Source organism: Armigeres subalbatus, chromosome 2 (assembly GCF_024139115.2).
Source record: "Armigeres subalbatus isolate Guangzhou_Male chromosome 2, GZ_Asu_2, whole genome shotgun sequence".
NCBI lineage: Eukaryota > Metazoa > Arthropoda > Insecta > Diptera > Culicidae > Armigeres > Armigeres subalbatus.
In genome coordinates this window covers 124,773,986-124,786,061 of record NC_085140.1, presented here as the reverse complement: position 1 = coordinate 124,786,061, position 12,076 = coordinate 124,773,986, and the positions used below count along the sequence as shown (strand labels likewise).

General features: G+C 37.5%; 1 protein-coding gene across 1 annotated transcript; it reads left to right on the top strand.

Moving 5' to 3' along the window:
* The first annotated feature begins 3,590 nt into the window (after nucleotides 1-3,590).
* Nucleotides 3,591-4,412, top strand: LOC134209224 (uncharacterized). The gene has a single exon (XM_062685216.1). It carries the CDS (start codon nucleotides 3,591-3,593, stop codon nucleotides 4,410-4,412), a length of 822 nt encoding a protein of 273 aa, XP_062541200.1.
* The last annotated feature ends 7,664 nt before the right edge of the window (nucleotides 4,413-12,076 follow it).

Here is a 12,076-nt window from a genome sequence, read left to right as displayed (position 1 = left end):
GTATGCCATATATTACTTATCATTACTGTGTATTATACATTTAGGTGAATCACGTTGGATTCCAATTTCAAAATACTTGGCTAATTGGCGTTTACAAAAGTAAACGACAGATAATGGCGAAAAGTAGTTTTTACCTTTGCTCACTTGCAGTAAAGGTCTCGGAATGGTTTAAAGATGTGATAATCGCTTACAAATTGACATTAGTGCGAAGAAAAACGCGAGTTTTGGCTACAACAGACATTGTGGTAGCCATTTTTGGACTCTGTCGTGATTGTCTTGAAGAATATGATACATATAACAATCTATTGAGATACTGCATGTTACAAATTTATCAAGCCATATAGAAAAACCCAACTTAATTCACCGAGTGGTGATACTGCCTTTCTCGCATTTAGCCAGGACAACAACCTTATATGGCGCTTATATAGTTCGATTCCATTTTCTTAATTACTTTTAAACGCAATGGTTTATCGTTATCAAATTCAATAGTGATCAACAAGGCTTTATCCCCTGTCGAATGAAACTTATTGCGAGGAAATCGGTCAAGAATTACTATGTGAAAACGTGGCTAATGTTTTTCAGTTTTCGTGTGCACACACACACATACACACGGGCAGACAGACATTTGTTCAGCTCGACGAGCTGAGTCGATTGGTATATAACATCATGGGTCTCCGAGACTTCTATAAAAAGTTCGATTTTGGAGTGAAATGATAGCCTTTCGGTACAACTTTGTTGTACGAGAAAGGCAAAAGGTAAAAAAATCAAACATAAATCACTTGTCTGAATTAAATTATAAGTATAAATAGAAAGAGATGCAAAATTCATTTGGGATATGATGGGAACAAACACTATTTGCATCCCTGGTACTAAATGTAATCTGAGTTTAATATTGTTACAGCAACATATCTGATAACAACGATTCGAACGAGTTTTGGGTTTACGTTGATGTTTATAAAATCAAAGATTTTGAAACTTAAGATTCATAAAAATTCGTAGTCTATAAAATAAATAAAAAGTGATTTTATTTTTTAGAAAATGAACATTTTATAAGTAAATTGTCTTTCATGCGTGCCTACAACACAATATGAATAGTAATACTTATATTTTTGTATCAACATCTTCTCGGCACTTTTTCCGTAAGAAAGAAAACAATAAGAGTGCTTGTATTAGTTTGCTTAAGAGAAGGTGCTATGCACTGCAGCTCACGCATTGCAATGCCGGGCTGGAGTTTTGAATAAACAGAATCTTCGCTAGCGGGGCTAGCGTTTCCATACTTTAGGTTTATGTTATGGTTGATATAATATATTATTATTGCACATTGTTTAGATCTAAAGCAAATATATTCCAAAACTTATTCGAACAACGTATATAGTTTTTTTTGTACATAAGTTGTACATAAGTTCGAAAAACAATGTAAGTGGTATATTTTAAATTTCATCCAGTAGTGTAGTTATTGTATAGTAGCTTAAATGTTACATTTTGAAAGCTTGTTTGAAAATAGGTTTATTCTATACTTCAACCTGATCATGGACGGCAGTTACGACATTTCATAGTGCTAAATGGAAATTGAATGCAATTGAACTCAAATCACTCAATCTATTTTCAAGCTAAAAGGCTCTCGAGTCTTGGAGCAATTGAAACTAGTATAGTGAGACACATTTCAAAATGTTTAAGTCCTTATAAGCAAACTATTGAAAAATATTGACTTCTCCAGATGCATAGCCATGTAAATGTTTATATATCTTAATTCTGATTTAAATGCTCATCAACTTGGAGAACTAATTCTCATCACCAGTGCAGCGTTTATCAAAAAAGGGTAAATTAAAAAAATGCTATGACTTGGGCTCTTGGACGGATTTCAAAAAGTTAGATTCAAGGAGCCATGCTTTTTTTCACCATAGATTTGAATATTTTGAATTTGTGAATTAGTTTAGTATGGCATATGTTCGTCTTGGTTAAGGCGTTACCAATGTGATCGGAAAAAGCAATTGATGGAAATCTAATTAGATGTAAAAAAAGATTTAGATAAGTCTAGTTCAAGGTGTAGGACAGAAATGGAAACGGTGTGGAGGTCCATTCCCAGTTCTAGCTATTGCTAGAACATGAGAAGTGTATGGAGGAGAATGGAGTTGGCCTGGGATTGAGCCCACGACCTCCTGCTTATGAGGCGAAAGCGATAGCCATTTGACTAACAAGCCTGTTATCAAAAAAACTTCGTACATGCTACAGATACAAAATGATTTCGCTTATCAACATACATAAATTGGAAGAATTAATTCTGCATTTGAATACATCGTATCAAGAGAAGAAGTACAGCCAATAGGATGAAAGCTAAGTGTTCGATCACGAACGGCTGGCATCGTCGTAGCTGCTGCTTGATCGAAACAGTGCAGCGTGTGTGCAATTGAATTGTTATTTCTTGTTCTCTGTTTTCGCGCCAACTGCTAGCGTTATGTGCGTAGCAGTTGGCGCGCTGTTGGCGCGCTGCCTCTCGGAGGTAATAAATCAACAGTTGAAGTTCAGTCTGCATTTGTTTTTACTTGATCGCCGCCCGGAATCCCAATAGAAGTGAAACACAACGTAGGGTCGTCCCACCCTGGACGAAACACTAAGTATTTTGTAATAGAGCATAGAACTAATTGTAAATGAAATTCTGATAATTCCAGGAAAATCCAACTTGGAAAGCATAAAAGATTCGATAGCATTACTATGTTTAACGATGTGCACATCCATGGTTCAGCAGTTCAAAATAGAAATAATGAAAAGGAGGAGTTGTAGTATCATGAACCATTAAATTACAACAGAGCAATATACGACAACATTTGAATGCTTGAAGAAGATTGTTATCGTAGTAGGCATGAAAATAATAAAAGAGTTTTGACAATTTAGATTCATTGAAACGAACGTGTTTTTATTTGCGTCCTCCGACACAACATGTACCATCCCTTTAAATTCAACCACTTGATTGTACCTTGACAGATACGTAATTCGACCTCAACAGAAAAATCGTTCTCAGTGTCCCGTACTTGACTCGTACTTGACGTACTTAACGCTCATGTGAAATGCAACAGACGCAGCACTTTGGACTCAAACAATCAAACATATTCCTATTTTCCCTGATTTAAAAGTGTATTTTTCCGTATGAAATTAGGTATTTTTCCGTGGTGAAAAAATCATTTGTTGCCACTAATCGCACAACTATATGTGTTCGTGGATATGCAACTAAATCGATATTTTTCATTACAATTCAAACTATACATTGTAGAATGTAAACCATCAAAAAGTTCAAAAAGAAATTTGCATTCAACCATTCAAATCTATGCCTACCAACGATGTTCCCCAGTTTTGTAGGTGTGATTATTTGTTTCCGTAAAGCTGTGGAGGTTATCAGTTTCGACAGAAACGAACGTGGGCACGCATCGAATTTGGATTTTGCGATGATGCGATCGCCGCAAATATGTGCGTGGTCTTCGTATAAAATCTAACGTTTTGACCTCAAACAGATTTAGTTCGATTCAGTTCTTATTCTTAGTGATGAGCTTTCGGTAGTGTTTTCAAATCGATCAGTATTTGCTTATATTGCCACAATGGAATCATTAATCGTAGTTTTCCTTCTACTCGTGTATCAAATTATGGGTTCACCACTAGAAAATCCATTTGAGGGATATGGTTATCTGCCACCCTCGTGTCCCTTGATGTACCCAACAACGGTAACATCAACAGTTCGCCAAACGAATACGGAAAGAATAACCAAAACTGAGACAATAGTGACAATCCTCAAACCGATAACAGTCACCTCAATAGTTCCAACAACAACCACAGAGATAGAAACCGCTACCAGCTACCGAACCGATTTCCAAACTTTGATCAGCACGCTTGTGAAAACTTTACCAGCGGAAACTGTAACGACTACCGTGTGCACCCTGAACAACGCTTACCTGCCCGCGGAAAATGATCCAACGAGCGTTCCTCCACCAGCCAGTTTATATCTACCAGTGGATGTTCTTCCACCATTCGCGCCTCCACCAACTAATTTAAATCTAGCAGTGGACATTCTACCGCCTCTCGCGCCCTCTACCGTTGATGCAACGTCACCCACCGCTGAGTGCCCACGTCCCAGTACTGTTACAATTACCCACGGTACCCAGGTGCCAACTACAACGAGGACCATCTTCATCCAACCGAGCACAGATGCCATCTTTGCCAGAACCAGCACCAAAACCGCCATACAGAACGTGAAAACGGTGACAAAATCGCTCACCCGAACAAAATCGGTAATTCAGTACGACCAGTTGGTCACCAAAATTGTCTCCGTTACACCCACGCTGACCAGTTATGTCTACTTCGAGCCAATCACGAAAACGATAACCGACCGGAGGAGTCCCACCGCTGCAGTTAGCGGTGGATGAACTTCGAAGGTGAGATGAGTCAAAGTGCTGTTCGGCATGAAAGGAAACGAACGCATTCTGTTGGAGGACACACGCCTAGATGTAGCCTGTGGTGTGATGAATAAACGAATCATGCGTTTGCTACAAGTGGAACGAGACGATCGAATAGTGTATCAATGATTATTTATTAGAATTTAACTTAATTAATTATTAAAAGAATTTAACTGTTGTAAAAAAGAATATAAATAAAAATGAGTTATCGTCTCCTTTGTCACGATTTAACTCACAAACGATTGATCGATGTAACAGATTTTTGTTCAATTCCCCATGGACTTCATACACAAAAACTAACGTTAATCGAATTAAAAAAAATCCGTTGGTTACAGTATTTATATCCCTGAAGCTCTGACGTCGCACAGTGGCGAAAATCCGGACAAAACTCTTTTTTTTAGTTTTTGTTTTTTTTTGGTGCTGTTGTGGCACCACCAACGAGCTTGGAACCGTCTTCATAGTGCTGGGCAAGATGCGCCAATGCGTGATTGGGTGGCGGACAATTAACGCAAAGATTTGCAAACTGATGATAAAAGGCCATTTCTTCAACTGTAGCATCATTGTTAGCGTGCACTGCTCACACAATGAGTAACCGGACGACGAGAAAGAACAATTCCATGCACAATTAGAGCAGACATACGAAGGATGCCCACTACGGGACGTCATCGGCGGCATGAGCGCTTAGGTAAAAAGAAAAAAAAAATACAGATCGGCGAGGCTAGGGTGACCATATGAAATTTTCCCAAAGGAGGACAATTCACCCGAATCGTAGCGAAAAAGGAGGACATTTGATCAAAAAGGAGGACATAAAAAACATCGATCGGTTTTTGTTTTTAATATGATTTGTTAGACTTATGCACATTAAAGTTTATTGGAAGTAGTTTTTGTAAGTCGAGGCAAATACGGCACCTTCTTCTACTTAACATTACATCTCCAGATGGAACATTTCCAACCCTCATTACTCAAGTGCTTTCCAATTATAAACTGCAACCACCATCTTTATAATAGGAAAATGGTAGCTTCAACTAATTTTAAGATCAACAATGAACAAATGTTGAATATCCTTATGCTGGCCTTTTCGGCGATATTACACAGAATTTTAACAGGAAAAGCTCATCGCATTGTGAACATTCAGCAATAGATAACATGTCAACATTAGGTTATAATAGAAACAAACACAAGATGTCTAGTAGACCAGTAAAGATTTTTTTTCAATGCCATTGAGAATCACAATTTAAGGTTTCAATCCCAGGTCCATTCCATTCTCCTACTTTGTATCTTTCTCTATATTTCTCATGTTCTAGCAATCACTAGAACTGGAAATGGACTTCTATACCGTTTCCATTATTATTCCTATACCTTCAACTTGAGTATTCTAACAGTAATCTGCTAGAATTGGAAATGAACTATAGAGCTCGTTCCTACATCCAATTAGAAATTCCATCAGTTGCTTTCTCCTATCTATCACATTGGCAGCTATCACATTGGCAGCTTCTGAGATCACCAGTACTTGTACATTGAAGATGTGTGCTAGTCCCAAGTGTGCAAGAACAGCTGATCTGGTCATAATGGAGTAGCAACTACGAGCAGTCAATCAAGCTCAAGCTCAAGCTCAAGCCATTGAGAATCACAATTGGTCGGGGTTCAGCCAAACCGCACCAAGCGGCTTTTTGACTGACTTGTGATATTTTGTTCGCAAATGGAAAACGGAAAGTACGTCATGTCAATTCATGCGTACATTTTTTGTTCTGGCGTTGAGCGTTGTCCGATGCGGTTCGTGAATAATTGAATCTGTTACGCGCAATCTTTGGCCAAAAAATTGAAAATTTTTCGTTGGCGCTTGGTGCGATTTGGCAGAACCCCGACCAATTTAAGGTATGTGAATGGGTATGATACCGTTAACTGTACGACCATTCCACAAACATCTCAACTAAATAAATTAAAAACTGTTTGCATTTAAACAGAAGAAACCCAAACTGTTTTGATAAGTTCAGATTTCCATTTCATTCTAGGCATAATTTAGTGACTGCCCTTTGCGTCACATATTCAAGAAACATACCGTGCGATGCGTTCAAAGGGAAATTCGATGGGTGAGAAGTATAATATACTATACATATTATGCATTTTTTCCTAATCCTTTTTTTACAATTCCGATTCTTTTCTATATCTGCGATACCTGTATTACAGTAAATCACTGATTTATTTAGGATATTTACATTAAATTTATTCGAAAACTTATGAGGGAAAATATGTCTGATTAGAAACCAAAGAAGCATAAACGTGTGCAACGTTTTTTTGCTCCGGATGGATCTCTGTTGTAGTATTGTTTATTAATTTAATAATATTAAACTAGAATTTCTTCAGAAAAGGTTATTCATGCAACTGTTTTCTCAAAATATCTAAAAAGGAGGACATTTTTGTGCAAAAGGAGGACATCTGATTTTTAATGAAAAAGGAGGACATGTCCTCCTTTAGGATACCATATGGTCACCCTAGGCGAGGCGCTTTCTTCCACCGCAAAAATATACACAAGACTCCATGAAGATCACCTAATCAATATACGAAAATGTCAGCCTACTGAGATTGAATTTCAAATTTCAAGCTTCTCAGTATTCTGACATTTCAAATGCCTACTTCGATTTAATTTCAAATTCGTTATTATTTTTTTTCTATTATTGTCATTTTTAAATATTTTAGTTTATTTCATTATTTTTATCATAAAACGTTCCACTTTATCCACCAATGTAACCAACAAATGCAACTGCTTTTTTCAGACTCACTTTATTCTCCACAATATTCACCGTCTCTACTTTCTTTTTTTCCCTTTTAGCAAATTATTTGGAGCTGTTTATATGAAAACATGACTTTAATTATATTCTTTATTTCATACCGGCGCAGTTGATCAATAATAGAGCTATGAATTTATTATTTGTAGTTCTAAAGAATTTGTGTATCTTGGAACATTAGTGACGTGAGATAATGATGTTATCCGCGAGGTGAAAAGGCGTATTGCATCTGCAAATAGGGCTTATATTGCCTGATTTTCTCAAAATTGCACGCGGCGAACCCTTCATGAAAGGTACCACCGCACTTCCTGCACGCCGTTTACTTGATTCTTATGGGTGAATAGCATTGCGGTGTATCGTTTGGCGCGGCCGTACCTTTCGACAGTCATTCGCCGCGTGAAGTTTTGTGCAAGTACCCATTTGGGAACATTACAAACGCCGCGCAGTGTATCATATCCAGAAAATCTGACAATATTAATATTTAGAAGAGAACCTGGAAGAGGCCGCAGGCTTCGTGGAAGGCCGCGTACACGATGGCTTTTTGCAATTGAAGAGAACCTGAGGGCGCTCAATCCAAATCCAATCCAAATAAAATCCAAATTCAATCCAAATCCAATCTAAATCCAATCCAAATCCAATCCAAATTTAAATCCAAATCCAATCCAATCCAAATCCAACTCAAATCCAATCCAAATTCAGTCCAAATCCAATCCAAATCAAATTCAAATCCACTCCAAATCCAATCAAAATCATATCCAATTCAATTAAAATCCAATCCAATCCGAATCTAATCCAATTCCAATCTAAATCCAATCCAATCCGAAAACAATCCAAATCCAATCCAAATCAAATCCAAATATAATCCAAATCCAATTAAAATCCAATCCTATCCGAATTCAATCCGAATCCAATTTGAATATAATCCAAGTGCAATCTAAATCCAATCCAAATCCAATCCAAATCCAATCCAAATCCAATCCAAATCCAATCCAAATCCAATCCAAATCCAATCCAAATCCAATCCAAATCCAATCCAAATCCAATCCAAATCCAATCCAATCAATCCAAATCCAATCCAATCAATCCAAATCCAATCCAAATCAATCCAAACCAATCCAAATCAATCCAAACCAATCCAAACCAATCCAAACCAATCCAAACCAATCCAAATCAATCCAAACCAATCCAAATCAATCCAAATCAATCCAAACCAATCCAAACCAATCCAAATCAATCCAAATCCAATCCAAACCAATCCAAACCAATCCAAATCAATCCAAACCAATCCAAACCAATCCAAACCAATCCAAATCAATCCAAATCCAATCCAAACCAATCCAAACCAATCCAAACCAATCCAAATCAATCCAAACCAATCCAAACCAATCCAAATCAATCCAAACCAATCCAAATCCAATCCAAACCAATCCAAACCAATCCAAATCAATCCAAACCAATCCAAATCAATCCAAACCAATCCAAATCCAATCCAAACCAATCCAAATCAATCCAAATCCAATCCAAACCAATCCAAATCAATCCAAATCCAATCCAAATCAATCCAAACCAATCCAAATCAATCCAAACCAATCAAATCAATCCAAACCAATCCAAACCAATCCAAACCAATCCAAACCAATCCAAACCAATCCAAACCAATCCAAACCAATCCAAACCAATCCAAACCAATCCAAACCAATCCAATTCAATCCAATCCAACCAATCCAAATCCAATCCAAACCAACCAATCCAAATCAATCCAAATCAATCCAAACCAATCCAAACCAATCCAAACCAATCCAAACCAATCCAAACCAATCCAAATCAATCCAAACCAATCCAAACCAATCCAATCCAAACCAATCCAAATCAATCCAGATCCAATCCAAATCCAATCCAGATCCAATCCAAATCAATCCAAATCAATCCAGATCCAATCCAAACCAATCCAAATCCATTCCAAATCCAATCAATCCAATCCAACCCAAATCCAATCCAAATCAATCCAAATCCAATCCAAACCAATCCAAACCAATCCAAACCAATCCAAATCCAATCCAAACCAATCCAAACCAATCCAAATCAATCCAAATCCAATCCAAACCAATCCAAATCAATCCAAATCAATCCAAACCAATCCAAATCAATCCAAATCAATCCAAATCAATCCAAACCAATCCAATCCAAACCAATCCAAATCAATCCAAATCAATCCAAACCAATCCAAATCCAATCAAATCAATCCAAACCAATCCAAATCAATCCAAACCAATCAAACCAATCCAAACCAATCCAAACCAATCCAAACCAATCCAAACCAATCCAAATCAATCAAATCCAATCCAAATCAATCAAATCAATCCAAATCAATCCAAATCAATCTAAATCCAATCCAAATCCAATCCAAATCCAATCCAAATTCAATCCAAATCCAATCCAAATCCAATCCAAATTCAATCCAAATCAAATCCAATCCAAATCCAATTCAAATCCAATCCAAATCCAATCCAAATCCAATCCAAATCCAATCCAAATCCATTCCAAATCTAATCCAAATCCAATCCAAACCCAATCCAAATCAAATTCAAATCCAATCAAAATCATATCCAAATCCAATTAATATCCAATCCAATCCGAATCCAATCCAAATTCAATTCAAATCTAATCTAAATCCAATCCAAATAAAATCTAATCCAAATAAAATCTAAATCCAATCCAGATCCGAATCCAAGATTTTGAAATACTAAACCGAATTGGCAAACTTATGCAATTTGATGCCTCCAAGCAAATGAATTGCAAACAAAATCATCTTTAATTCTTCTTTTTTTGTTTTTTGATTTTTTTTTCCACAACTTTTTAGATTTCGAAAACTTTCCAAATCTCACCGACGAAAAGCTCCGCCAATCAGATGAATGTAAGGCTTAACAAATATTCTTCGCATTGATTTTGGTTTTCTCAACCACTCTGTAGAAGACAACTTTCCAAATCTCAAAGATGTCAAGATATTCAATCGTACTGCCAATGTAACTGTCAATCTAACGCGCCGCCTAGCGGATGAGTTCCAAACATAACTGATAACTGATCTTGAAATGGTAGACCACCTTTGTTTTATTTTATATTTCTCAATATTGCTTATTTTGCTCATTGAAACACAATCTATTTTTTTTTTCTTGTATCACTATTCTATCAAAATTCTCGTTTTTTTCTCTGGCCTATTGTCACTCCTTTTTTTTATATGTGTGTGTATTTTTTTACATGGCTTTTCTTATTTTTTTGCCATATTATTTTCTCGTGTGCGGCTTACCTTTTTAATTGCCCTTAGCATATGATGGCTTATCTTTATTTTTTTGCCGTTCTCTTTTCCAACTTAGGCTTACTATTTTTTTTGCCTTTCATATAGCATGGCTTACCATTATTGTTTTTGCCATTTTTTCAGACTGAGGCTTACCATTTTTTTTTTGCCATATCTCGTCTGGGGTTTACCTTTTTTTTACCCTTCACCATATTTTTCACATCGGAAGCTTACCATATTTGTTTGCCTCATTCAGCTTTTCTTCTACTGCTGAACTTTCTTATGGGCCAAACACAATTGATACGTTTGCGTGCGTTTTGACAGTTTTCCCATGAGAAAACTGTCAAAACGCACGCAAACGTATCAATTGTGTTTGGCCCATTACCTTGTAGGACTACGTCATTGTCGTAGCCAAGCAAATCCGTCTTCCGATTTGCCTTTTACCAACGAAAACAAGCGCAGAACACCGAAGGATAATTCGCATGTTCACGCCTCAAAAACAGAACACTGAATGATGATCGTTTATTTTCACCGTTCGAATAATCTAGAATTCCCTATCAGCCTACTGATATTGAATTTCAGTATTCTGACATTTCCTGACATTGCCTACTACGATTGAATTTCAAATTCGTTATCATTTTTTCTATTATTGTCATTTTAAAATATTTTTGTTTATTTCATTATTTTTATCATAAAACGTTCCACTATCAATGTAATCAACAAATGCAACTGGTTTTTTCAGACTCACTTTATTCCCCACACAGGTATGAATCGATGGTAACTTCATCCGACATCACGAACGTCCGCACCAACCAATATGGCAAAAGAGCAAATATAGAATCCAACCACTACCTCGGTGTCGTATGCCTGCGTTCAAATCTCTCGACGGTGAACAACAGGCGTGGAAGTCAAACGCCGCAAACTATTGGGCGGCTACAAGACGGTAGACTAGCCCAAAACTGCGCCCAGCAGCTGGAAGTGGCAGTCCTAACGGAAGACCAGCCTGGCGCAGCTTCTTTTGGAAATAGCTCTTGGAAATTCGATCCGCCATTGGTAGCATCGCAACCACTGCACTAGACATGGTTTCCGCGGATCAGAGAAACGATTGGTATGACGGCAGCTAGTGGAGAGGAATGCAGAATTAGCAAGATTGCTGGAACATCGCACGAGGGCGAACAAAGCATGATACAAGCGGGAGCGGAACAAATAAAACTCGACTTTCCGGAAGAAAAGCGCCAGCAGGGAGATTAAGACTGATAAGAGACAAAGCTACAGTACCCCGCAAATAACGCACGAAAGTTCAATGAGAAGGCCACATGCCGCAGGAGTGAATGGAAAGTGTCATGCTTCCTGTCTAGTACACGAACATGGATTTCCGGATAAACTGAGAAGTTTGATCAAGGTGACCATGGCTCGTTCGGATGGAGCATCTTGACGGACGAACGTGTAGTGATCGAAAGGTGGAAGCAGCACTACGAGGAACATTTGAATGGCGCTGAGAGTACAGGCAGCGAAAGTCAAGGCAGCGAAAGTCAAGGCAGCGGAGGAGATGACTA

Coding starts and splice junctions, on each gene's coding strand:
- LOC134209224 (XM_062685216.1), top strand. CDS start 3,591: ATGGAATCATTAATCGTAGTTTTCCTTCTACTCGTGTATCAAATTATG.